The sequence below is a fragment of the Limanda limanda genome, chromosome 6 (genome assembly GCF_963576545.1).
Source record: "Limanda limanda chromosome 6, fLimLim1.1, whole genome shotgun sequence".
Lineage (NCBI taxonomy): Eukaryota > Metazoa > Chordata > Actinopteri > Pleuronectiformes > Pleuronectidae > Limanda > Limanda limanda.
Window position 1 is genome coordinate 29,889,803 of NC_083641.1, and position 26,148 is coordinate 29,915,950.

A 26,148-nucleotide genomic window follows, 5' to 3' on the forward strand; every position below is an offset into this window, starting at 1 on the left:
AACACGATTCTCTAAAATCTTCTTCTTTGATTTCTTTTCTTTTCCGTGTCCTCCTCAACTCCTCTTCCTCCCTCTCTTTCTCTTCCCTCTTCTCCTCCTCCTCCTCCTCTCCTTCTGCTCCTCCTCCTCCTCCTCCTCCTCCTCTTCTCCTCCTCCTCCTCGTCCTCCTCTTCCTCCTCTTCCTCCCTCTCTTTCTCTTCTCTTCTCCTCCTCCTCCTCTCCCTTCTTCTTCTCCTCCTCCTCCTCTTCCTCTTCTCCTCCTCCTCGTCCTCCTCTTCCTCCCTCTCTTTCTCTTCCCTCTTCTCCTCCTCCTCCTCCTCCTCTCCTTCTCCTCCTCCTCCTCCTCTTCCTCTTCCTCCTCCTCCTCCTCCTCCTCCTCCTCCTCCTCCTCCTCCTCCCTCTCTTCCTCCTCCTCCCTCTCTTCCTCCTCCTCCTCCTCTTCCTCCTCCTCAACCCTCCTCCTCCCGCCTCTTCTCTCTGTTCCTTCTCGCTCTACTTTGCATCGCTCCTCCCTCTCTTCCTCTTCTCTTCTCTTCTTCCTCCTCCCTCCTCCCTCTCCTAATCCTCCTCCTCCTCCTCTTCCTCCTCCTCTTTCTCCTCCTCCTCCTCCCTCTCTTCCTCCTCCTCCCTCCACCCTCTCCTCCTCCTCCTCTCCTTCTCCTTCTCCACCTCCTCTTCTCCTCCTCCTCTCCTCCTCCCCCTCTTCCTCTTCCACCCTCCTCTTGTCTTCTCTTCTCTTCTCCTCCTCCTCCTCTTCTCTTCCTCCTCTTCCTCCCTCTCTTTCTCTTCCCTCTTCTCCTTCTCCTCCTCATCTCCTTCTTCTCCTCCTCCTCCTCCTCCTTGTCCTCCTCTTCCTCCCTCTCTTTCTCTTCCCTCTCTCCTCCTCCTCTCTTCCTCCTCCTCCCTCTCCTCCTCCTCCTCTCCTTCTCCTTCTCCTCCTCCTCTCCTTCTCCTTCTCCTCCTCCTCCTCCTCCTCCCTCCTCCTCCTCCTCCTCCTCCTCCTCCTCCTCCTCATCTTCCTCTTCTGTTCTGTTCTCTTCTCTTCTCTTCTCTTCTTCTCCTCCTCCTCCTCCCTCTCCACCTCTTCTCCTCCTCCTCTCCTCCTCCCCCTCTTCCTCTTCCTCTTCCACCCTCCTCCTCCTCTCCTCCTCCTCCTCTTCCTCCTCCTCTTCCTCCTCTTCCTCCTCTTCCTCCTCTTCCTCCCTCTCTTTCTCTTCCCTCTTTTTCTTCTCCTCCTCCTCCTCCTCGTCCTCCTCTTCCTCCTCTTCCTCCCTCTCTTTCTCTTCCCTCTTCTCCTTCTCCTCCTCTCCTTCTTCTCCTCCTCCTCCTCTTCTCCTCCTCCTCCTCTTCCTCCCTCTCTTCCTCTTCCGTCTTCTCCTCCTCCTCCTCTCCTTCTCCTCCTACTCTCCTCCTCCTCCTTCTCCTCCTGCTCCTCCTCCTCCTCCTCTTCTCCTCCTCCTTCTCCTCCTCCTCCTCCTCTTCCTCTTCCACCCTCCTCTTCTCTTCTCTTCTCTTCTCTTCTCTTCTCTTCTCCTCCTCCTCTTCCTTCTCCTCCTCCTCTTCCTCCTCTTCCTCACTCTCTTTCTCTTCCCTCTTCTCCTTCTCCTCCTCCTCCTCCTCCTCCTCCTCCTCCTCCTCCTCCTCCTCCTCCTCCTCCTCCTCCTCCTCCTCCTCCTCCTCCTCCTCTTCCTGATAAAAACCTGTTTTTATTAACCACGCCTCCTCTGCGTCCTCTGCTCAGGTCTTACCTCTGGACACGAGAGGGCGGAGCAAACACGCCATATTTGGGCAGGCAGCTGTAGTAGCGGACTCCGAACACCGAGCCGTCGTGTTTCCCTGTGGGCTGATCCAACTCCACGCCGAACCAGTAACCTGCAGGAACACAGCAGCCCGGGTCACACCCCCCACGTTACCATGGCAACACGCCTCTGACGACAGGAAACAGGAAACAGGAAACAGGAAACCGACCTGGAGCGAAGTCGGTTTTCCCGTAGAAGCGAACGATGCCGTGTTTCTGTCCGGCCACGAGAACCTGATCCCCGACCTCCACGTTCAGACCCTCGGGATCCAGACTCGCCACCGACGCCTTCTTCCTCTGGGCTGCGGAGGAACAGGAAACACAACCAGGACACACAAACAACACTGACGTTTATTTGTATATGGAAATCATACAGTTATTGATATTCCTAAAAGTGCTTCAAGGAGCCTGAGAGAAAAGTAAGTAACACATGTCCCGCCCCTTTAAATAAACCAATCACCTGCTTTATAACAACACAAACCAGGAGTGTTTTTGTGTTGTTGCACTAACAAAACAACAATGTGTGCATGTGTTGTAGTGATGCTCTTTGATAATAAACATTAATGTTGGTTTTAATATCACATAAAAAAAAATCTACATTCAGGTCGAAAATGGCTCATAACGCCACCTAGTGTTTCAAACCAACGTTTATGTAGAGTCGACAGTTTGGGACGTCTGTGTGTGTGTGTGTGTGTGTGTGTGTGTGTGTGTGTGTGTGTGTGTGTGTGTGTGTGTGTGTGTGTGTGTGTGTGTGTGTGTGTGTATTGTGTGTGTAAAACGCAGCTTCTGGACTTTTCAAACTGAAACGCAGCTTCTGGACTTTTCAAACTAAAACGCAGCTTCTGGACTTTTCAAACTAAAACGCAGCTTCTGGACTTTTCAAACTAAAACGCAGCTCCTGGACTTTTCAAACTAAAACGCAGCCCTAGACTTTTCAAACTAAAACGCAGCTCCTAGACTTTTCAAACTAAAACGCAGCTTCTGGACTTTTCAAACTAAAACGCAGCTCCTGGACTTTTCAAACTAAAACGCAGCCCTAGACTTTTCAAACTAAAACACAGCCCTGGACTTTTCAAACTAAAACGCAGCTCCTGGACTTTTCAAACTAAAACGCAGCTCCTGGACTTTTCAAACTAAAACGCAGCCCTAGACTTTTCAAACTAAAACGCAGCTTCTGGACTTTTCAAACTGAAACGCAGCTCCTGGACTTTTCAAACTAAAACGCAGCTTCTGGACTTTTCAAACTAAAACGCAGCTCCTGGACTTTTCAAACTAAAACGCAGCTCCTGGACTTTTCAAACTAAAACGCAACCCTAGACTTTTCAAACTAAAACGCAGCTTCTGGACTTTTCAAACGAAAACGCAGCCCTGGACTTTTCAAAGTAAAACGCAGCTCCTGGACTTTTCAAACTAAAACGCAGTCCTGGACTTTTCAAACTAAAACGCAGCCCTGGACTTTTCAAAGTAAAACGCAGCCCTGGACTTTTCAAACTAAAACGCAGTCCTGGACTTTTCAAACTAAAACGCAGCTTCTGGACTTTTCAAACTAAAACGCAGCTTCTGGACTTTTCAAACTAAAGCGCAGCCCTGGACTTTTCAAACGAAAACGCAGCTCCTGGACTTTTCAAACTAAAACGCAGCCCTAGACTTTTCAAAGTAAAACGCAGCCCTGGACTTTTCAAAGTAAAACTTAATGATTTTCTATTTGATTTGGTTTCATTTGACTCTTCATTCAGGATTATTCATTATTTATAATCAGATTTAATGACTGTTGGTTCCTGTGATTTCAGTTTGGTCCATGTTTCCGTGTGTGTGTTTCCGTGTGTGTGTGTGTGTGTGTGTGTGTGTGTGTCTTAGCCCCGCCTCCCAGAGCAAGACACTTTCAATAGGAGGCTGGTCTGTTCTCCTCCAGGGGGCGTTACCCTCTTGATATGAGACCACGTTACCTTTCACTCTCTCCTTCTCCTTCTCCTTCTCCTTCTTCTCCTTCCTGCTCCTCCCGGCCAGGCGCCCGGCCAGGTCCATGCGGGGGGTGCGGGGGGTGGAGGTGACGGAGGAAAGCATCGGCTCCACCACGGCCTTGGAGATCTTTGACACCGGCGCAAAGATCCCTGCGACACAGAAGAGACACAGGTCATCAGGTGAACTGCTTCTATCTGCGTGACAGTGACTCCGCTGGGAATCAAACCCGCAACCTTCTAATCATAGACATATATAAAGACTGGATATCTCGTTCAACGGAGACGGACGTCTGCACATGGCGGCCATCTTGCTAGGGGGCAGCTCGCTCACACATAACATTGTGTTGGTAGTGGTAAATAACCATAACTTACTCAATTTTCTACTGATTTTGAAACTGTTTGGTTTGTTATAAACGTCAGAGATGTAGTTATGACACTGCATAAATTATTAATTTTTTTAGAAATAACATAATTATTCAAAAGTATACAGTGTCATATCTACATCTCTGACGTTTATAACAAACCAGACCGTTTCAAAATTGGTTGAAAATTGAGTAAGTTATGGTTATTTACCAGCACAATGTTATGGGTGAGCGGGCTGCCCCCTAGCAAGATGGCCGCCATGTGGTGACGTCCGGCTCCGTCGAACGAGACATCTAGTCTTTATATATGTCTATGCTTCTAATCACTTCCTGTGTGCTCACTCTAGAATGATGATGCTACTTCCTGCTGATGCTAAAAGTCCAAAGGGACGTGTTCACATTCTATCTTTAACCCCGTCTGCTCTATACTCTACATCCCTCCTCCATGGAACCCAGGTGACCTTGCTCGAGGGCACCGGGCAGCGAGCGGCGGGTACCTAGCTTGGGGGGGCAGATGAAGTAGCGCACGCCGCCCACGCTGCCGTCGTTCTTCCCCTCGGGCTCGTCCAGCTCCACGCCGACCCACTGACCGCTGGCGAACTCGGTCGTACCACAGAACCTCAGCGTCCCGGTCTGAGGGACAGAGACAGAGTTAGAGGTCAGAGGTCAGAGGTCAGAGGTGGAGGTCCTGCAGCTGGTTAGGTTGCATGGAGGCAGATAATCTGTCGGTCAGTCCGTCGGGTCCAGTCAGAGCCGAACCAACCTGTCTGACGTCTGCAGCCGGGACGGCGTCTCTGCTCTGGTCTCTCTGGAGCTACACGGTGAGAAGACACTGTTCAGAGTCCGTCTGTCCATCTGTCCATCTGTCCATCTGTCCTACTGTCCTCAGACATCACAGCTCTACTGCTGCTGAGGACACACGCTAAGGGACGCACTGGTCTCCTACACAATGAACTGAGCAGCAGCTGGAGGAGGTCATGTGACCGGAGCCTGACCAATCAGCAGAGGCTGCGTCGTGACTGAAGGGACCCAATCACAAGAGGTCGTGAGAGTCTGTCATCGGTTTTCAAAATAAAACGCAGCCCTGGACTTTTCAAACTAAAACGCAGTCCATGGACTTTTCAAACTAAAATGCAGCCCTGGACTTTTCAAACTAAAACGCAGCCCATGGACTTTTCAAACTAAAACGCAGCCCATGGACTTTTCAAACTAAAACGCAGCCCTGGACTTTTCAAACTAAAACGCAGCCCATGGACTTTTCAAACTAAAACGGAGCCCTGGACTTTTCAAACTAAAACGGAGCCCTGGACTTTTCAAACTAAAACGCAAGCCCTGGACTTTTCAAACTAAAACGCAGCCCTGGACTTTTCAAACTAAAACGCAGCCCATGGACTTTTCAAACTAAAACGCAGCCCATGGACTTTTCAAACTAAAACGGAGCCCTGGACTTTTCAAACCACAACGCAGCCCCTGGACTTTTCAAACTAAAACGCAGCCCTGGACTTTTCAAACTAAAACGCAGCCCTGGACTTTTCAAACTAAAATGCAAGCCCTGGACTTTTCAAACTAAAATGCAAGCCCTGGACTTTTCAAACTAAAAGGCAGCCCTGGACTTTTCAAACTGAAACGGAGCCCAGGACTTTTCAAACTAAAACGCAGCTCCTGGACTTTTCAAACTAAAACGCAGCCCTGGACTTTTCAAACTAAAACGCAGCCCTGGACTTTTCAAACTAAAATGCAGCCCTGCACTTTTCAAACTAAAATGCAGCCCTGGACTTTTCAAACTAAAACGGAGCCCTGGACTTTTCAAACTAAAACGCAGCCCTGGACTTTTCAAACTAAAACTTAGCCCTGGACTTTTCAAACTAAAACGCAGCCCTGGACTTTTCAAACTAAAAAGCAGCCCTGGACTTTTCAAACTAAAACGCAGCCCTGGACTTTTCAAACTAAAACGCAGCCCTGGACTTTTCAAACTAAAACGGAGCCCTGGACTTTTCAAACTAAAACGCAGCCCTGGACTTTTCAAACTAAAACGCAGCCCTGGACTTTTCAAACTAAAACGCAGCCCATGGACTTTTCAAACTAAAACGCAGCCCATTAATTTTTCAAACAAAAACCCAGCCCTGGACTTTTCAAACTAAAACGCAGCCCTCGACTTTTCAAACTAAAACGCAGCCCTGGACTTTTCAAACTAAAACGCAGCCCTGGACTTTTCAAACTAAAACGCAGCCCCGGACTTTTCAAACTAAAACGCAGCCCTGGACTTTTCAAACTAAAACGCAGCCCCGGACTTTTCAAACTAAAACGCAGCCCTGGACTTTTCAAACTAAAACGCAGCCCTGGACTTTTCAAACTAAAACGCAGCCCATGGACTTTTCAAACTAAAACGCAGCCCTGGACTTTTCAAACTAAAACGCAGCCCTGGACTTTTCACACTAAAACGGAGCCCTGGACTTTTCAAACTAAAACGCAAGCCCTGGACTTTTCAAACTAAAACGCAGCCCTGGACTTTTCAAACCATAACGCAGCCCTGGACTTTTCAAACTAAAACGCAGCCCTGGACTTTTCAAACTAAAACGCAGCACATGGACTTTTCAAACTAAAACGCAGCCCTGGACTTTTCAAACTAAAACGGAGCCCTGGACTTTTCAAACTAAAAAGCAGCCCTGGACTTTTCAAACTAAAACGCAGCCCTGGACTTTTCAAACTAAAACGCAGCCCTGGACTTTTCAAACTAAAACGGAGCCCTGGACTTTTCAAACTAAAACTTAATGATGTTCTATTTGATTTGGTTTCATTTGACTCTTCATTCAGGATTATTCATTATTTATAATCACGTTTAACGACTGTTGGTTCCTGTCACTTCAGTTCGGTCCATGTTTCTGTTCTGAGTCTGAATCTGAGGAGTCCCCCCGTCCCCCCCCCGAGTCCTCTGACCTTCATGTCCTCCAGCACCACGCGCTCGCCCAGCTTCAGCCCGATGGACGACAGCATCAGGTTCCCCGGGATGTTGTCGTAGTTGGGCAGCGTGGCCCGGGGCAGGTTGCAGCTCAGCGGCACGGCGTCCAGCAGCAGCTGGCTCAGCTCCTTGGCCACCATGGCGGCCTCGGCCTTGTCCAGGCTCATGTCCATCGGGTCGGGCACCACGTCGGCTGGAACCTGGCCTTTATCGTTCTGCAGGGACACGAGGAGGAGGGGGCGTGTCTTTAGTGACCCTCTGTACATTCTGCTCCCCCACTCATACAAAAACACCTACTACTTAGTTACTACACATATATTCATATTATTTAATTTAATATTCCCAACTCCTTCACCCTGTATACTGCTGCTTCATTTTCCTATGTTATATGTTATATTTAACGAGGTTTTATATGTTATATGATGTGTTATTTTTTTATTTTGTAAAGCCCATCTACTGCGTAGTGAGGTTAAATAATCAGGTTAAATAATCAATCTGCACAAAAACAGGTTTGTTGGAAGGTCTGGAGCAAAAGTGTGAAAACAAAGATTGGTTCTGAACAAAGTTTCCATATGATCTGTAAAGTTGAGCCATTAAATCATAATAAACCTCCTTAATCTCAGATGTTAAAACTCCTACAAGGAACTTTTAAATTTCTTTAAATTTTGGCCATAAAAAGTATTTCAGACAACGTGTGGATTTGCTTTTGAAGGAGTGAAAAAAGATGTGATGAGTTCAGGTCAAACACCCAGAAACCACTGAGCTCTATTTGTCCCTGTGATGATGTCACATGGAGGACAGACGTTAGATGGGGGGGGGGGGGGACTGAGAGGACAGCGTTACCCGGACAGTGGGCGTGGCTCCGTGCTCCAGCAGACACTTCACTGCTCCCAGGCAGAGGTTGGAGGCGGCGATGTGGAGAGCCGTCCCGTACTGGAAGTCACTGCACGTGGAGTTCATCACTGTGGAGAGGAGACCTGGATATTACTACACAACATGTGTGTGTGTGTGTGTAGCTGTGTGTGTTTAAGTGTGTGTGTGTGTAGGAGTGTGTTTAAGTGTGTGTGTACCTCTGGGTTTGGCGGATTTGAGCAGGACCCGGATCAGCTCTGGGACGTCGAAGTAAGCAGCGTAGTGAAGCGCGTTCATGTTGGTCCAGCGACTCCTCAGACTCACGTCGGCGCCCAGAGAGATCAGCTGACTGGTGAGACGCAGCGCCGCCGCCGGGTCGCCTGCGGTCACAAAGAGGGAGGAGTTAACCGAGAGGAGCGCCGGCGTTTGTTCCAGAGCCGCTGGACCCTGACTGGACCCTCCAGCCGGGCCGAGGGTCTGATGGTTAAACTGGTTGTTTGAGGAACGGCGTGTGAAACCTTCTGATGGATCAGTTCTGACTTGACGTAACACAACTGGAAACAAATCATTTCGGGGGTTTGGTCTTTTTTAATAATAATAATCTTACCAACTCCGTGTGCTCCGGCCTTACAGCTGTAGTGAAGCAGCGTCATGTCGGTCAAACCGTCGCGGTCGTTGACATGACAACCACGCTTCAGGATCTGAGAGCAGAGCAGGAAACAGTTCATGAGGCGACGAACACGTGTGAATCTCACTTCCTGTCGGTGTTAATAGATGAGCCTCCATCTCCTGAAGTGAACAGTTTTTACCAAATTCAAAAGGATTTCGGGAACAGAATGTCGCCAGCAAAGAGTCATATTAACAATTTGACTCTATGTATTAACTATATGTTACTCTATGTATTAAAGGAACAGTTGATACCGACACACAACGAACCACAACAGGTGTTTGTGGATTCTCACCTCGTTGCCGATGATGTCGATCTTGTGCTGCACCTGAGGAACCCACTGACGCACGATGGCAAACAGCTCCGGGACGGTGGTCTGAGGATCCATGAGGATCTCATAGCAGGCCGGGTCGTTGGGGTCGAAGAAGGTGAAGGCTGGAGAGAGAGAGAGAGAGAAAACCATGAAAAGGAGAAAGAGGAGAAACCTCGCTGCTGTTAGGAGCATTTAAAACCTGTAGATATGTTGTTCATTATATGGAACCTTAGTTTAAAGCTTGATAAATTATCTTTCAGTGCCACAGTCTGACGGGAGAGAAAGGTTCATGTCAGGCTGCTGAGCTGGAACACTCTGTTTTCAACACACACACAGAGACACACACACAGAGACACACACACAGACACACACAGACACACACACAGACACACACAGAGTGTATAATGGAGTGGAGCTGGTGTGATGAATACCAACGAGCCTCTCGTCCACTCAGTCGATCTCTAACGATCTTTTAGAAACGACTTTTGCTCTGTTACCGTCTGAAGTTCATCATCGTAACGTTTCCTTAACCTTCACCAAGTGTGATCTGTGTGTGTGTGTGTGTGTGTGTGTGTGTGTGTGTGTGTTCATTTAAGTGAGTTTGTATCTGTGTAGAATCCTAATGAGGCTGCGTCATGTGGTGTAAACAGGAAGTAGATTGTCTCCTCCGCAGCTGGTTGCTTAGTAACAGAACAGTGACGGTGACGAGTCGGAGCAGGGACGACGAGGTGGAAGTGTAACTGACAGGAAGTGTTACTGACAGGAAGTGTTACTGACAGGAAGTTCAACTGACAGGAAGTGTTACTGACAGGAACTGTAACTGACAGGAAGTGTAACTGACAGGAAGTGTAACTGACAGGAAGTGTTACTGACAGGAAGTGTTACTGACAGGAAGTGTAACTGACAGGAAGTGTAACTGACAGGAAGTGTTACTGACAGGAAGTGTTACTGACAGGAAGTTCAACTGACAGGAAGTGTTACTGACAGGAACTGTAACTGACAGGAAGTGTAACTGACAGGAAGTGTAACTGACAGGAAGTGTTACTGACAGGAAGTGTTACTGACAGGAAGTGTAACTGACAGGAAGTGTTACTGACAGGAAGTGTTACTGACAGGAAGTGTTACTGACAGGAAGTGCTACTGACAGGAAGTGTAACTGACAGGAAGTGTTACTGACAGGAAGTGTTACTGACAGGAAGTGTAACTGACAGGAAGTGTAACTGACAGGAAGTGTAACTGACAGGAAGTGTAACTGACAGGAAGTGTTACGACAGGAAGTGTAACTGACAGGAACTGTAACTGACAGGAAGTGTTACTGACAGGAAGTGTTACTGACAGGAAGTGTAACTGACAGGAAGTGTTACTGACAGGAAGTGTTACTGACAGGAAGTGTTACTGACAGGAAGTGCTACTGACAGGAAGTGTAACTGACAGGAAGTGTTACTGACAGGAAGTGTTACTGACAGGAAGTGTAACTGACAGGAAGTGTAACTGACAGGAAGTGTAACTGACAGGAAGTGTAACTGACAGGAAGTGTTACGACAGGAAGTGTAACTGACAGGAACTGTAACTGACAGGAAGTGTTACTGACAGGAAGTGTTACTGACAGGAAGTGCTACTGACAGGAAGTGTAACTGACAGGAAGTGTTACTGACAGGAAGTGTTACTGACAGGAAGTGTAACTGACAGGAAGTGTAACTGACAGGAAGTGTTACTGACAGGAAGTGTTACTGACAGGAAGTGTTACTGACAGGAAGTGTAACTGACAGGAAGTGTTACTGACAGGAAGTGTAGCTGACAGGAAGTGTTACTGACAGGAAGTGTTACTGACAGGAAGTGTAACTGACAGGAAGTGTAACTGACAGGAAGTGTAACTGACAGGAAGTGTAACTGACAGGAAGTGTAACTGACAGGAAGTGTAACTGACAGGAAGTGTCACTGACAGGAAGTGTAACTGACAGGAAGTGTAACTGACAGGAACTGTAACTGACAGGAAGTGTTACTGACAGGAAGTGTCACTGACAGGAAGTGTAACTGACAGGAAGTGTCACTGACAGGAAGTGTAACTGACAGGAAGTGTAACTGACAGGAAGTGTAACTGACAGGAAGTGTAACTGACAGGAAGTGTTACTGACAGGAAGTGTAACTGACAGGAAGTGTTACTGACAGGAAGTGTTACTGACAGGAAGTGTAACTGACAGGAAGTGTAACTGACAGGAAGTGTAACTGACAGGAAGTGTAACTGACAGGAAGTGTCACTGACAGGAAGTGTCACTGACAGGAAGTGTAACTGACAGGAAGTGTAACTGACAGGAAGTGTTACTGACAGGAAGTGTTACTGACAGGAAGTGTAACTGACAGGAAGTGTTACTGACAGGAAGTGTTACTGACAGGAAGTGTAACTGACAGGAAGTGTCACTGACAGGAAGTGTAACTGACAGGAAGTGTAACTGACAGGAAGTGTCACTGACAGGAAGTGTCACTGACAGGAAGTGTAACTGACAGGAAGTGTAACTGACAGGAAGTGTTACTGACAGGAAGTGTTACTGACAGGAAGTGTAACTGACAGGAAGTGTAACTGACAGGAAGTGTTACTGACAGGAAGTTCTACTGACAGGAAGTGTAACTGACAGGAAGTGTAACTGACAGGAAGTGTTAGCGATTAGTCATGTGACTGATGAGAACCAATCAGGAAGAGAACGTCTGCGTCATCGTTTACAAACAACTCAGTTTCTGTTCAGACTCAAACCCACGACCGAGTTTTCAAACTAAATCGAGAGCAGCAGCGTCTAGGAGGAATTGAGCAGCTGTAACCATAGCAACAGCGATGTGTAACCACGGTATCAGTGTGACTGCGTCCTGTGGTGATGACACAGTGACAGTGTGAGGTGAAGGAGGCGTACTGTAGTCTGGGGGCAGCGGCGCCTGAGCGGAGGCGTGCACCATGGCTCGGCGCCGCGGCTCGTGAACCGGACTCTGGTACTCGGACACGGACAGCAGCTCGGGCTCTGGCTCCGCCTCCTGCTCCTGATTGGCCGGTGGAACCTCCTCTTGCTCCCTCTCCTCTCTGTCCTCCTGCTCCTCCTCCTGCTCGCCATCCTCCTCCTCGTCCACCGCTGCACGCTCCCCCTGCTTCCCGTACTCCTCCTCGCCGTCTCCGTCCTCCTCTTCCTCCTCCTCCTCCTCTTCGGTTTGAGCCTCCTCCTCCTCCTCTTTCTGGAACCTCCCCTCCTCCTGCTCCTCCCGGTCGTGCCTCTCCTTCTCCTGCACCTCCAGGTTCTCCTCTTTAGTCATGGTGACGCTGCGGCTGGGCCTGTGGAGAAGAAGCAGGACACTGTCAACATGTCAAATCCTTTTTATCTGAGGTTTGAGTTTCATTCAACAGAAAACTAAATAATAAAATAATATATATATATATATATATTAACTTTGGGACTTTGTATGTTTACACGTTTATGCTGAAGATAAACCAGGTGGGAGGAACTCAAAGTTTTATAACTTCACTCTGCACACAAACGATAAAAAAGTGACAGAATATTGTAGAAGAGTTTGAGGACGATTCACTAATGATGAGCAGGGTTTCCCCAAGTGCTGTATAGGCCTGGCGGGCCGCCAGGCCTTACTCCCCCCCCCGCCAGGCTAAGCGTCGCATGGTTTTTTTATTTAAAAAAAAAAAAAAAATCCGTCACTCGCGCACATCAACAACACTTCACTTCCTCATTGAGCCCCGATCACAGACATGGCCCCGATCCCCAAGCAACCATCCTATTGGTCCAAACAGTCACATGTCCCACCCAGACGCCTTCACTGACCCTCGGACAACAGAATGCTCCTTTAACACAGTGTTTTACTGAACATACGTCGCCTTCACTGACCCTCAGACATCAGAACGCTCCTTCAACACAGTGTTTTACTGAACATAAGTCAAAACCGAACATAAACATAAACCTAGTCCTTTACACGATTAGGATGCAGCTATTTGGTTTTATTTATTTAAAAATAGGGTACTTCTTATTTCATACATTTTCTACAAATATGAGGAGGACTCAAATAGCCCTACAAAGTTCTGTGTTTAATTTATTTCAAAGTAGGCCGACACTTGCCTGTGTATTTTGTTTGTTTGTTATTTTGTTGCTTGTCTGTTTGAGTAGCTGGCTGAAAGCAAAGAAGTAGTACGCTTATCTTTTATTGGTAACCTAACTGTTATGGTTCATTGTTTCTGAAATAAGACGCCTGACTGATATGTTCACAGCAAACTTGAATTTTTTTTAATATTAAGTAGGGATGCCACTAACGACTATTTTTCTATCGATTAATCTGACGACTATTTTATCGATTAATCTAAACGATTAATTTTCCTCCCAAAAAATCAAATTGTCCATTTCAATTCAGTTAATTTTATTTTGACAACAACAAACTGTATGTCACCATATAATGCAGCACAAAACAAAATGTAAACAAAGGCTCAAATATTAAAGTGCAAAACTGTCGGTTTAAACTAGCAACTCCAACGTGATAAAAATAAATAAAAAAGAGGGCTTATAAGTTCAGTCAGCAGTGCAACTCAAAAAGATATAAGTTTCTATTTAACCCCTTATCAAAATAAAAAAGTTAGGTGTGCATATTAAACAAAGTGCCCCCGCGGGTGCCTTCTAGCAGCCCTACCACCAGGCTTAGCAAGTTTTCTGGGGGAAACCCTGATGAGGAACAATTCTGAAGAATCAACACAAGACAACACAACATGACAAACACACAACAGAGACTGATCCTCTCTCTAGACCTCGAGGATTCATGGTCTGACCCGTGTGTATGTGTGTGTGTGTGTGTCCGTGTGTGTGTGTCCGTGTGTCTGTGTGTCTGTGTGTGTGTGAGGGAGAAAACGAGCTAATGGAGCCGCTGCATCACACTGATGATGCCGGTAGCTAACAGCAGCTAAAGCTAACGCTCCCTGTGGATCAGTAGCTGCTGACGGGTCCGACTGGATTAGATCTACTTTCCACTTTAGCAAATGGACAAGAGGCTGAAATCCATCCAGCAGCCGCTCCCTCCATCACAAGCATCCATCTCCTCCTGGGCTACCAGGCGGAGGGAGGGAGGGAGGGAAGAGGGGAAGGAAGAGGGGAAGGAAGAGGGGAAGGGAGGAAGGGAGGAAGGGAGGAAGGGAGGAAGGGAGGAAGGGAGGAAGGGAGGAAGGGAGGGAAGGAAGGTAGGAAGGAAGAAAGGGAGGGAAGGAAGGTAGGAAGGAAGAAAGGGAGAAGGGGAGAAAGGAAGGAAGGGAGGAAGGAAGGAAGGAAGGAAGGAAGGAAGGAAGGAAGGAAGGAAGGAAGGAAGGAAGGAAGGAAGGAAGGAAGGAAGGAAGGAAGGAAGGAAGGAAGGAAGGAAGGAAGGAAGGAAGGAAGGAAGGAAGGAAGGAAGGGAAGGAAGGGAGGGAGGGAAGGAAAGAAGGAAGGAAGGAAGGAAGGAAGGAAGGAAGGAAAGAAGGAAGGGAGGGAGGGAAGGAAAGAAGGAAGGAAGAGGGGAGGAAGGAAGGAAGGAAGGAAGGAAGGAAGGAAGGAAGGAAGGAAGGAAGGAAGGAAGGAAGGAAGGAAGGAAGGAAGGAAGGAAGGAAGGAAGGAAGGAAGGAAGGAAGGAAGGAAGGAAGGAAGGAAGGGAAGGAAAGAAGGAAGGAAGGAAGGAAAGAAGGGAGGAAGGGAGGGAAGGAAGGAAGGGATGAAGGGAGGAAGGGAGGGAAGGAAGGAAGGAAGGAGGGAAGGGATGAAGGGAGGAAGGGAGGAAGGGAGGAAAGGAAGGAAGGAAGGGAGGAAGGAAGGAAGGAAGGAAGAGGGGAAGGAAGGAAGGAAGGAAGGAAGGAAGGAAGGAAGGAAGGAAGGAAGGAAGGAAGGAAGGAAGGAAGGAAGGAAGGAAGGAAGGAAGGAAGGAAGGAAGGAAGGAAGGAAGGAAGGAAGGAAGGAAGGAAGGAAGGAAGGAAGGAAGAGGGGAAGGAAGAGGGGAAGGAAGGGAGGGAAGGAAGGAAGGAAGGAAGGAAGGAAGGAAGGAAGGAAGGAAGGAAGGAAGGAAGGAAGGAAGGAAGGAAGGAAGGAAGGAAGGAAGGAAGGAAGGAAGGAAGGAAGGAAGGAAGGAAGGAAGGAAGGAAGGAAGGAAGGAAGGAAGGAAGGAAGGAAGGAAGGAAGGAAGGAAGGAAGGAAGGAAGGAAGGAAGGAAGGAAGGAAGGGAGGAAGGAAGAGGGGAAGGAAGGAAGGAAGGAAGGGAGGGAGGGAGGGAGGGAGGGAGGGAAGGAAGGAAGGAAGGAAGGAAGGAAGGAAGGAAGGAAGGAAGGAAGGAAGGAAGGAAGGAAGGAAGGAAAGGAAGGAAGGAAGGAAGGAAGGAAGGAAGGAAGGAAGGAAGGAAGGAAGGAAGGAAGGAAGGAAGGAAGGAAGGAAGGAAGGAAGGAAGGAAGGAAGGAAGGAAGGAAGGAAGGAAGGAAGGAAGGAAGGAAGGAAGGAAGGAAGGAAGAGGGGTAGGAAGGAAGGAAGGAAGGAAGGAAGGAAGGAAGGAAGGAAGGAAGGAAGGAAGGAAGGAAGGAAGGAAGGAAGGAAGGAAGGAAGGAAGGAAGGAAGGAAGGAAGGAAGGAAGGAAGGAAGGAAGGAAGGAAGGAAGGAAGGAAGGACATCTACAGAGTCATTTACATCCTTCCATGTTTCCTGAAATAAAAGATTTAATAAATGAAAGGAATCTGGATGTGATCCTTCTGTCGTCAGCTTCAGTTTGAAACACATCAGTGAATCACGTGGATCCACTAACTCACCAAAGCTCATCGCATCAATATCTGGTTTATCATTTCATTCATTTCTACAAATAAACAAATGCACCTTAAAGTCGACCACTCCCTACACCTGTATTCACAAATACATAAATGGAGATGAAGGCAAATAATGCTCTGGTTTACTGAAAAATAAGCATCACGTATTCTAATCCAACTATCGATCAAAGTTTTAAAGTTTTAATCTGAAGCAGCTGAACCGTCCAAAACTCAAATTCAGTTTCCTGATGGGAAACATAACGTATAGCTAGAGACTGTATTATCTTAACGAATTCATAGATGTTTGTCTGTCTGTTTGTTTGTCAGCAGGATTACACAAAAAATATTTGAAATATGGAACATATTAAATATAATTACCTTTGGAGAATCATTCATGGATCATGATGAAGACATTTAGACATATTTAGAGCACTGATGATTATGAGTGTGTGGAATTTGGTGCAGAATCAAACAAAAATCATGATTTGGCAGATTTGTCATTTAGGTCTTTGCACAATCATCTTTTTGGTTTTAGGCTTTATGGTCTGTTTGACTCTAATGATCATAATTCACTGAATGAACATCAGCTGTTTGAAGAAGACTTGAAACTAGAGACTGAGACAGAAACTTCTGAATGTTTACTGACGTTAGAAAGAGAGAAGAAGAGTCACTTTCTATAGAAACTACCATTGGAGTCGCCCCCTGCTGGTCAGAGAGAGAAGTCACTTTCTATAGAAACTACCAGAGGAGTCGCCCCCTGCTGGTCACTACACAGAAGACGGGTTTAAGGCCCTTCAACATTGGCTTCACTTTCTGGATCCAGAGTCTACGTCTCTTCTTATAAAGACTCTATGATTCGAACCTGGCAGACTGGAAGCACCCCCCGTGTGATTGGCTGATAAAACAAACACAGTTAGGCCATATTCATATCATATATTATAATATAATAAAGACGATCTGTGACCACACAAGCTGGACGGGGGTCATGTGACACGCTAGAACACTTCTAAAGGGTCTGAAGGTAGTTTAAGGTTCTTGATGAAAGATCACGTCCCCTCAATCCTCTCTAGATCTCTGTAAACGTGAGTTTTCAAACTAAAGAGGAGTCGTGTGGATGTCGGGTTAGAGGCCTCACATAATTATGATTCATAAATGCTCATTTAATTAGAGGGTACACAGTTATTCATATTTCACATCAATCTATATTTTGATAATCTAAATAATTTTTATAGTCAGTATGTTTACAGTGACCTTGTGTTGAATCAACATAATCAGTCCTATTTCTCTCTCACAAACACACACACATACACACACACACACACACACAGATTCCCATATACACACACACACACACACACAGACACACACAGATTCACTCACACACACACACTGATGGTGTGTTGTCTCTATATGTGTAGATGTAGGATTATTAGTGTTATTATTAACAGTTAACACACAGTGATGGTTCCAGAAGGGGTTCCGGGAGGAAGAGGAGGAAGAGGAGGAGGCCATGGCAGCATCTTCCTCCTCCTCCTCCTCCTCCTCCTCCTCCTCCTCCTCCTCCTCCTCCTCCTCCTCCTCCTCCATCATCCAGCCTCCATTTTACAACAAACCAAATCCGATAAACAAAACACCGCAGACTCGTCCAACCAGCGCGTCCATCATCCAACCTCCAGTGGAACCAGAGATCTCCTGTGATCTCCATGGATCAGAACCTTCAGAGGATCTAACGGGTCTGATGTGAATGTGCGTAGAAGGAAAAACGCCCCGCTGACACAACAATACACACACGCACCACACGCACACACACAGACACACGAAGGCGACAATCACGAATTCATCTGAATAATAAACACGTGTAATCAGCTGGTTTGGAATCATCTGAATCTGAAGGTTCATATGAAGCAGGATTATTTCACATTGGTTTGAACTGCGCCCCTCTCTCCATCTTTCTCTCCATCATTCTCCTCCATCTTTCTCTCCATCTTTCTCCTCCATCCTCTTCCCTCTATCACCCCCCCACACACACACTCATATCTGCATCCTCACCACCCACATCATCTTCATCATCGCTTCCATCTCCATCAGAGGAATATAACACGCTGGTATTTTACCTGAAAAACAAGCCGCTGGTTGTTCAGTGTTGATCCGCTTCTGTCGTGTGCTCCTCACAACTGACTGGCTCCCTCTACCGTTCTCTCTCTCTCTCTCTCTCTACCCCCCCCTCTCTCTCTCTACCCCTCTCTCTCTCTCTCTCTACCCCCCCCTCTCTCTCTCTATACTGAAAAATAATATGTATTCTGAAAAATTGTCTGTTTAGTGCTACATCACAAGGCAGGTCAGGTTTTTCTTCCCCTACTTTGCAAAATTTCCTAAATAACATCTTCCATACTGATATTATATATCATTTTATACAATAATATTGTCTTTTGCACACTCTGTCTACATATTCTTTCACTCAAAGTATATTATATCACCTATTGTATATTCAAATACTTATATTTATACCTCTACTATATATCATATATTATATCATACTCTCTGTATATTCTTTGTATATATAAGTCTATTTACACATATTTATACATGTTATAATTATAATTATTATTATTATATTATTACTACTATTATTATTATATATACTGTTGCTGCCATTATTACTATATACTGCTATTATATTGGTATAATTACTATCATATATAAATATATATTATGTTATATTATATGCTATATATACTGTACTATTTTTATATACTGTCTAACAATAACATTACCATCATATCATCAGTACTATTACCATCATCTTGCCACTGCACCTTATCTACCTATTTATCTTGTGTTTCTATTTTTTAATTCTTTCTACCTCAATATTTTTTATTTTATTCTATTGTATTGTATTTTATTGTATTCAAATATACCGGCTGCTATGACGACTTAATTTCCCTTCGGGGATGAATAAAGTAATCTATCTATCTATCTATCTATCTATCTATCTATCTATCTATCTATCTATCTATCTATCTATCTATCTATCTATCTATCTATCTATCTATCTATCTATCTATCTATCTATCTATCTATCTATCCATCCATCCATCCATCCATCCATCCATCTATCTATCTATCTATCTATCTATCTATCTATCTATCCATCCATCCATCCATCCTTCCATCCATCCATCCATCCATCCATCCATCCATCCATCCATCCATCCATCCATCCATCTATCTATCTATCTATCTATCTATCCATCCATCCATCCATCCATCCATCCATCCATCCATCCATCTATCTATCTATCTATCTATCTATCTATCTATCTATCTATCCATCCATCTATCTATCTATCTATCTATCTATCTATCTATCTTATGCAAACTGTCCATTATGTGATTGGCCAGGATTGCCACCAGTGGATGTGAAGTATTCATTATCACATATATTATATAAAAGCAGATTTAATAAAAAAGTCTTCACTCCCACATTCCTACTTCACTCCACTGACCCTTGTTTTTACACTGTATATATAACTTTTTATTCCATTCATATTTTGTATATTTCCTTACACTTAAGTATTGCATGTTGCATTGCACCCTAACCCTAACCCCAAAGGTCAAGTGAGGCCCTATGGAAATTGTAAGAATTATTATTATTAATCAGGCAAATGAATTGGCTTTTTGAGGGCTTTAACATGCTCAAATTCTTACCAAAATTTGCAGAAAGCTAGAAAGTGGTGAAAATTTACATATTCTGGAGGAATTTTCAATGGGCGTCGCAAAATGGCTCAACGGTGCCCCCCGAGACCCCTGGAACGTGTTCACATTGACCGGTATTCACAAAAATCGATATACAGGTGAATCATGACCAGACAAACAAAAAAGTATTTCGGTGCAATTGGAAAAACACAACAGGAAGTCAGCTTCTTTGCATTTAGTGGCCATTTTCCACATTTTTACTTTGATGTACTTGTACCAGGGCTTTGATCAGATCAACTTCAAATTGAGATGAGTGTCATCACAACAAGATGGAGATACAAACTAACTCTACGATAGATTTTTCGTCATACGGTGTGACGGTGGCGTGGCGTCAAAGTTTGATTCCACGCCATTAAAACACAATGTTCTGTAACGCGTGGGACCATGAATCCTTTGATGCTGAGCTGTAAACAAACAACTCCACTCTTGCAGTGACAGTCTTCCTAGATCAAAGGAAACTTTATTCTTTTCTTATTCCTGTTAATGTAATGTGATGATGAAACAATGACGCTGAATAATTAATCCATTTCAACAGGTTACTTCCTTATCACATAAAGTTTTGATTCCTCTGAGTTAATATTACATGTCAGAAGTGAGTCTGTATAATATTCACGTCATGTAACAGACAGTTGGGGCATTTGCCATCAACCAACATGGCGGATTGGGGCAGTATTCGAAGGTCAGACTCATTCTGGCTCCTGATTGGTTAGAGCGCTCTCAGACCCCTCCTCCTCCTGCTGCGTGTGGCCTGTCGCCGCGCTGATTGGTCCCTCCCCCCGCCACTCAGAGCAGCGCCAGCCAATCAGGGGCTTTTGTCCTTTTGACTCGCTCGTTTCTCGCTCGCCGGCAGCAGAGCTCCAACATGTCGGCCAGCTCCGTGTTCCCCATGTGTGTGCGGGCGGGCCGCGGCCTGCTGCGGCTCCGGGGCGGCCCCTCCCCGGCCTGCTGCTCCCCGGGGGTCCTGGTCCCCAGCGGCCGGAGCCTATCCTCGGACAAGCCGGTGTCCGGAGCGGGCGGTGCCTCGGGCGGCCTGGCGCAGGCGATCCTCCAGCAGCGGCTCCAGCAGCAGGTGGGTGCGCTCGATTCCTCCTCTATCTGCACACCGCGGGGTTGACAGGGGAGGGCGGCAGCTCCAGAGTATGCAGTCAACGTGAACCCCCGCCCACCCGAGCTGCCGGGGTGATCATACCGCAGCCGCTTGTCTTGACATGTCCTACCTGTGTTTAAACCGGGAGCTAGCTAACATGTGAACATGCCACTGACACGCGGACACACACACGCTGTGCCCGCCCGGGGCTGTGCGCTGGTTTTACTCACATGTTCTGTGAGAGGCGGTAGATGAGTGCCCCGCCCCGCCGGCTCACCGCAGTGTGCAGAATGAATGAACCTGACGTTAGCTAACAGGCTAGCTGGCTAGTGCTAGCATGGGGCTGCTAGCTTGTGTGTCTCCAGGGGACGTGTTAGCTCCTGTCCTCGCCTGTCCAGCTCACAGTGAACTGACGTGTGTGTGTGTGTTCTCATTGTGTGATGACAGCAGACACACACACAAGTTAGCGTTAGCTCCGTTAGCATCAGCTCACTCAGTTAGCATCAGCTCAGTTAGCATTAGCTCAGTCCTTCACAGAGCTAATGCTGTGGCTCAGCTGCTCGCATCTCCTCAGCAGACCAGGTGCGCTCGGTTTAACGGCTGGAGCTGTCAGAGAAAGAGCGGTGCCCGCCGAGGTTCGTTTGGTTTGAAGGTCATCACACACATTACCCGCCCCCCTTTCCTGTCCTCCCCCATCACTGCAAACACACACACACTAACACACACACACACACACACACACCATGATAAGCATGGAGATCATCCCTGACCTCAGATTCCACATTAAAAATAAAAGCAAGATCTCAAGCCTTTATTTTGAAGGTCTCAGTTTGTGAATAGCTGATTTCTGGAGTAAAAATGAGATAAATAGAATCTCTATTATCAGCCATAATGTGTATAGACTCACCCCCAAAGTAGGAGATTGTTACACAATGTTGTGTTCTCCTGTAGAAGCAACAAGTCTGTGTGATGTCAGCTGTGTGTTGAGGAAGAAGTAGTTTTATTCTGGGTGTTAAGGAGAAGACTACACTACCCACAAGTCCTCAGGTGGCGACAGCTGTGATCAGTGACACTAACTGTTACCATGTACATTTCTATCACAACACAAAAGTTTGTTGTTGCTTTCCCACAGAGTGACCATGAGTTCTAATGTGATGTTTGTTTAACAGACCAGGGAAAGACAACAAGGTTAAATCCAAGAGGAAGCAGCTGGAGGCTTTTGCAATGGTTTCTGGGATATGCAGTTCCTTCACTCTTAAGATAACTATGTTTTCTGCACAGTCTGGTTCTTTTGTCTTTTATTCCATCGTCCAATGTGTTTAGCTCTGAATCAGAAGTTGTAATGATTCATCTCGCAGCTGGTCGGCTCGGTTCTTCTCTAACGTCAACGCAGAACGTGACTGAGAAATAAACTTCCTGAATCAGAGCCGCACAAAATATTTAGTCCATCAGAGTTCAAATCGATCATAACATCATTTTCATATCATCAAATACCAAATTCAAACCAAACTGATCAGAAACCCTTCTTCAAACATCACTGTGATGAGAACGACCTGAAATGACAGAAACCATCTTTCAGAATCATTTATTTAAGGTCTACTTTTTTAACTGATTTTGTTGTTACTGAAGCAGTTAGAGCGCACCCTGGTGGCTGATCAAAGTGATGACACTGTTTCTATCCGACCTCGTACTGTTCTGTGGAAACAGGTTTTAGTTCCAGTGCAGATCAGACAACATGGACGCTGATGACACCACGTGTGACTTTGAAATGAGAAGATGAAACAAGCTGATTCTTAATCATCACAGCAGCTGGAGGTGAAACTAGAAGTAAATCCTCAAACTGAAAAGTGTGGTTCTCTTCTCCAGGGTCCGCCTCCTCCTGAGGGAGAGAAGGAGGGAGAGAAGGAGGGAGAGAAGACGGAGGACAAGAAGCAGAATGAAAACACGGCCTACGCCAAGAAGATAGTCCTCCGGTTGGCGGGACTCATGGGAATCGGGGGGGCGGTCGGCATCGTCTACATATTCGGTAAGTGTGTCAACACAGAGGCTTCTCTGACAGCGTCTATAGGTTCAATTCAATCTTATTTGTACAGCGCCAAGTCATGATATACATGATCTCAAGGCTCTTTATATAGAAGGTCGGGACATTAAAGATTATAGAGAAACCAACAGTTCCCACGATGAGCAGCTCTGGTGACTGGACAGAAAGAACCAAATTCAACATGGACGACTTCTGCCTGGAGCTCTGGGTGAGCAGTGGAGAAGAGGGAGAGAGGGAGGAGAGGGAGGAGAGGAGGGAGGATGGAGGAGGGAGGATGGAGAGGGGAGAGGAGTGAGGAGAGAGGAGAGAGAGGAGAAAGGAGAGGAAGGAGATAAGAGAGGAGGGAGATAAGAGAGGAGGGAGAGAGGGAGGAGAGGAGGGAGAGAGGGAGGAGAGGAGGGAGGATGGAGAGGGGAGATAAGAGAGGAGGGAGGAGAGAGGGAGAGAGGAGGGAGATAAGAGAGGAGGGAGATAAGAGAGGAGGGAGAGAGAGAGGAGGGAGATAAGAGAGGAGGAGAAAGGAGAGGAGGGAGATAAGAGAGGAGGGAGAGAGAGAGGAGAGGAGGGAGATAAGAGAGGAGGAGGGAGAGAGAGAGAGGAGAGGAGGGAGAGAGGAGAAAGGAGAGGAGGGAGATAAGAGAGGAGGGAGATAAGAGAGGAGGGAGAGAGAGAGGAGAGGAGGGAGATAAGAGAGGAGGAGGGAGATAAGAGAGGAGGAGGGAGAGAGAGAGAGGAGAGGAGGGAGAGAGGAGAAAGGAGAGGAGGGAGATAAGAGAGGAGGGAGATAAGAGAGGAGGGAGAGAGAGAGGAGGGAGGGAGATAAGAGAGGAGGAGGGAGAGAGAGGAGAGGAGGGAGAGAGAGAGAGGAGAGGAGGGAGATAAGAGAGGAGGAGGGAGAGAGAGAGAGAAGAGGAGGGAGAGAGGAGAAAGGAGAGGAGGGAGATAAGAGAGGAGGGAGATAAGAGAGGAGGGAGAGAGAGAGGAGGGAGGGAGATAAGAGAGGAGGGAGATGGGAGAGAGAGAGGAGAGGAGGGAGAGAGGAGAAAGGAGAGGAGGGAGATAAGAGAGGAGGGAGATAAGAGAGGAGGGAGAGAGAGAGGAGAGGAGGGAGATAAGAGAGGAGGGACATAAGAGAGGAGGGAGAGAGAGAGGAGAGGAGGGAGAGAGGAGAAAGGAGAGGAGGGAGATAAGAGAGGAGGGAGATAAGAGAGGAGGGAGAGAGAGAGGAGAGGAGGGAGATAAGAGAGGAGGAGGGAGAGAGAGAGAGGAGAGGAGGGAGAGAGGAGAAAGGAGAGGAGGGAGATAAGAGAGGAGGGAGAGAGAGAGGAGGGAGAGAGAGAGGAGAGGAGGGAGATAAGAGAGGAGGAGGGAGAGAGAGAGAGGAGGGAGAGAGGAGAAAGGAGAGGAGGGAGATAAGAGAGGAGGGAGATAAGAGAGGAGGGAGAGAGAGAGGAGAGGAGGGAGATAAGAGAGGAGGAGAGAGAGAGGAGAGGAGGGAGAGAGGAGAAAGGAGAGGAGGGAGATAAGAGAGGAGGGAGATAAGAGAGGAGGGAGAGAGAGAGGAGGGAGGGAGATAAGAGAGGAGGGAGAGAGAGAGGAGGGAGGGAGATAAGAGAGGAGGGAGAGAGAGAGGAGAGGAGGGAGAGAGGAGAAAGGAGAGGAGGCAGATAAGAGAGGAGGGAGATAAGAGAGGAGGGAGAGAGAGAGGAGAGGAGGGAGATAAGAGAGGAGGGAGAGAGAGAGGAGAGGAGGGAGAGAGGAGAAAGGAGAGGAGGCAGATAAGAGAGGAGGGAGATAAGAGAGGAGGGAGAGAGAGAGGAGAGGAGGGAGATAAGAGAGGAGGGAGATAAGAGAGGAGGGAGAGAGAGAGAGGAGAGGAGGGAGAGAGGAGAAAGGAGAGGAGGGAGATAAGAGAGGAGGGAGATAAGAGAGGAGGGAGGGAGAGAGAGAGAGGAGAGACACGAGCAGCAGTTGTGTCACCATCATGTTTCAGCTCTGACACGATAGTTGAAGGTGTTTTTATTTGATTACAAATTTAACATTTGGGGTATTTTCTTTACATAAATCATTATCTTTATTTAATATCCCATTTTGTCATTTTTTACTTCATTAATTTTTTTCCGTCCCAGAGAACTAAACAATCCACTCTCGTTTAAACCCTGAATTTAATCTCTGAGTTTGAAACTGTTGTTTTTAACAGAACCAGATATTTGAAGACGACACATGAGACGACAGTTAATGTCAATTTACTATTATTTTTTATTATAGCACAAAATCATAATATATATTATGTCAAGTAAAAGGTCAAGACCTCACACAGTTTATAGTTAATCAAACAAATAATTATGAAATGTATCAGTAATTGAAATAACCTTTAGATCTACTTGCTAATAAATGGCGTCAAAGAGTGTGATTATCTCTTGGTATCTGGCTGAGCCATGTCCCCTCGTGGTCTCCCCACCCTCTCCATGAGTGTGTGTGTGGGGGGGGGGGGGTGTGTGCTGTACACCCCGGGTCTGATTGTTTTATCGCCCTCTGCTTCCTGTTTGGAGGGGCCGCCCACAGAGGGGCGGGGCTAGTAGCTGTCAGTGGGAGCTGAGCAGCCTGAGACGTGTTTGATCAATGGACGTTTGAAGCAGCAGGTTTCAGTCTCAGACGGTACAAAGATCCTGTAAGAAAGACAGGAGTGAAGCTCGTGTGGATTTAGATTCGATCTTCCGTCGAGGTGTCGGAGCCACGGCGTCATCAGATCACCACGGGAGCTCAGAGCTGGTCAACGCCACTGCGGCGCTCTGGAACCCAGCGAGCAAAACGCTTCTGTCCGGTTCGTGTCCTCACGGATTCTTTTAGATCCTGAAGACGCGTATTGATTTTTCTGCGTTCGTCGTCGTTTACTCGCTTTTTCTTCGAGTGATTTGTGAATTTATCGGATTAAATCTGTCAGTTCTGACCCACCGGGCGCTGCTGGTTATTTATCTCTTCCTGCACGACGGCGTGAAACACTTTGGAGTTTACCTTTTTTCTTTGATTTTGACTTTTCCCGGGTTTTTTCCGTCTTTCTCGGTCTTGGAATATTTCTGGAATACTAACTGGGAATTTACTGCTTGATAATTTGGGATGTCCTCTCGCCTCCTGTCGTGTGGAACCTGTGGAGTTCCTGTGCAGATTCTGGATTATAAGATGCTGTAGGAGATCATGTTCACAGGTTGTCTGGTTTTACAGGTTTGTGAATTACTCTCTTTCTGTCTTTTCAGTCGTCACACGATTTGAGTGACGCATAGAAAAGTTGATAATTACAGTTGACGATGTGTTGAGACGTGATTCTCTTCTGTCTAATCTCTGTCCACTGAAGCGTTCATGAAGGATCTCAGTCCTGTGAGGAAACTTACACAAGAGAAGCTGGAAACAGGTTCTGGTGTTTTTCTCATTTTGAAGGAAAACACTGTTTTGACACATTTGTCTTAATTTAGGTCTGAATCTGATCCTTCTTTTCATTGGCTATTTTTCTGTTAATGGATCGAGGTCCTTAAAGTCCGAGATCAAGTCATATGTTAATATCAAATGTTCCAAAACC

The 26,148-nt window shown here is 46.6% G+C and overlaps 2 protein-coding genes across 2 annotated transcripts in view; one reads left to right on the forward strand and one right to left on the reverse strand.

Annotated features, from left to right (window-relative positions):
- Positions 1 to 17,869, reverse strand: part of clip3 (CAP-GLY domain containing linker protein 3) — a 19,668-nt gene extending 1,799 nt beyond the window's left edge. The window contains exons 1-12 of the mRNA XM_061072694.1: positions 17,805 to 17,869; positions 11,816 to 12,225; positions 8,895 to 9,034; positions 8,540 to 8,633; positions 8,151 to 8,312; positions 7,924 to 8,042; positions 7,059 to 7,295; positions 4,885 to 4,935; positions 4,619 to 4,754; positions 3,745 to 3,909; positions 1,969 to 2,100; positions 1,749 to 1,872 (exon numbers count right to left, since the gene is read on the reverse strand). Coding sequence (XP_060928677.1) covers positions 1,749 to 1,872; positions 1,969 to 2,100; positions 3,745 to 3,909; positions 4,619 to 4,754; positions 4,885 to 4,935; positions 7,059 to 7,295; positions 7,924 to 8,042; positions 8,151 to 8,312; positions 8,540 to 8,633; positions 8,895 to 9,034; positions 11,816 to 12,206 — 1,751 coding nt within the window. The 5' untranslated portion in view covers positions 12,207 to 12,225; positions 17,805 to 17,869. The remainder of the gene's footprint in view (positions 1 to 1,748; positions 1,873 to 1,968; positions 2,101 to 3,744; positions 3,910 to 4,618; positions 4,755 to 4,884; positions 4,936 to 7,058; positions 7,296 to 7,923; positions 8,043 to 8,150; positions 8,313 to 8,539; positions 8,634 to 8,894; positions 9,035 to 11,815; positions 12,226 to 17,804) is intronic.
- A 2,417-nt stretch (positions 17,870 to 20,286) lies between these two features.
- timm50 (translocase of inner mitochondrial membrane 50 homolog (S. cerevisiae)) overlaps positions 20,287 to 26,148 on the forward strand; it is a 30,613-nt gene continuing 24,751 nt past the window's right edge. Inside the window, exons 1-2 of the mRNA XM_061072698.1 lie at positions 20,287 to 20,515; positions 22,400 to 22,559. Coding sequence (XP_060928681.1) covers positions 20,309 to 20,515; positions 22,400 to 22,559 — 367 coding nt within the window. The 5' untranslated portion in view covers positions 20,287 to 20,308. The remainder of the gene's footprint in view (positions 20,516 to 22,399; positions 22,560 to 26,148) is intronic.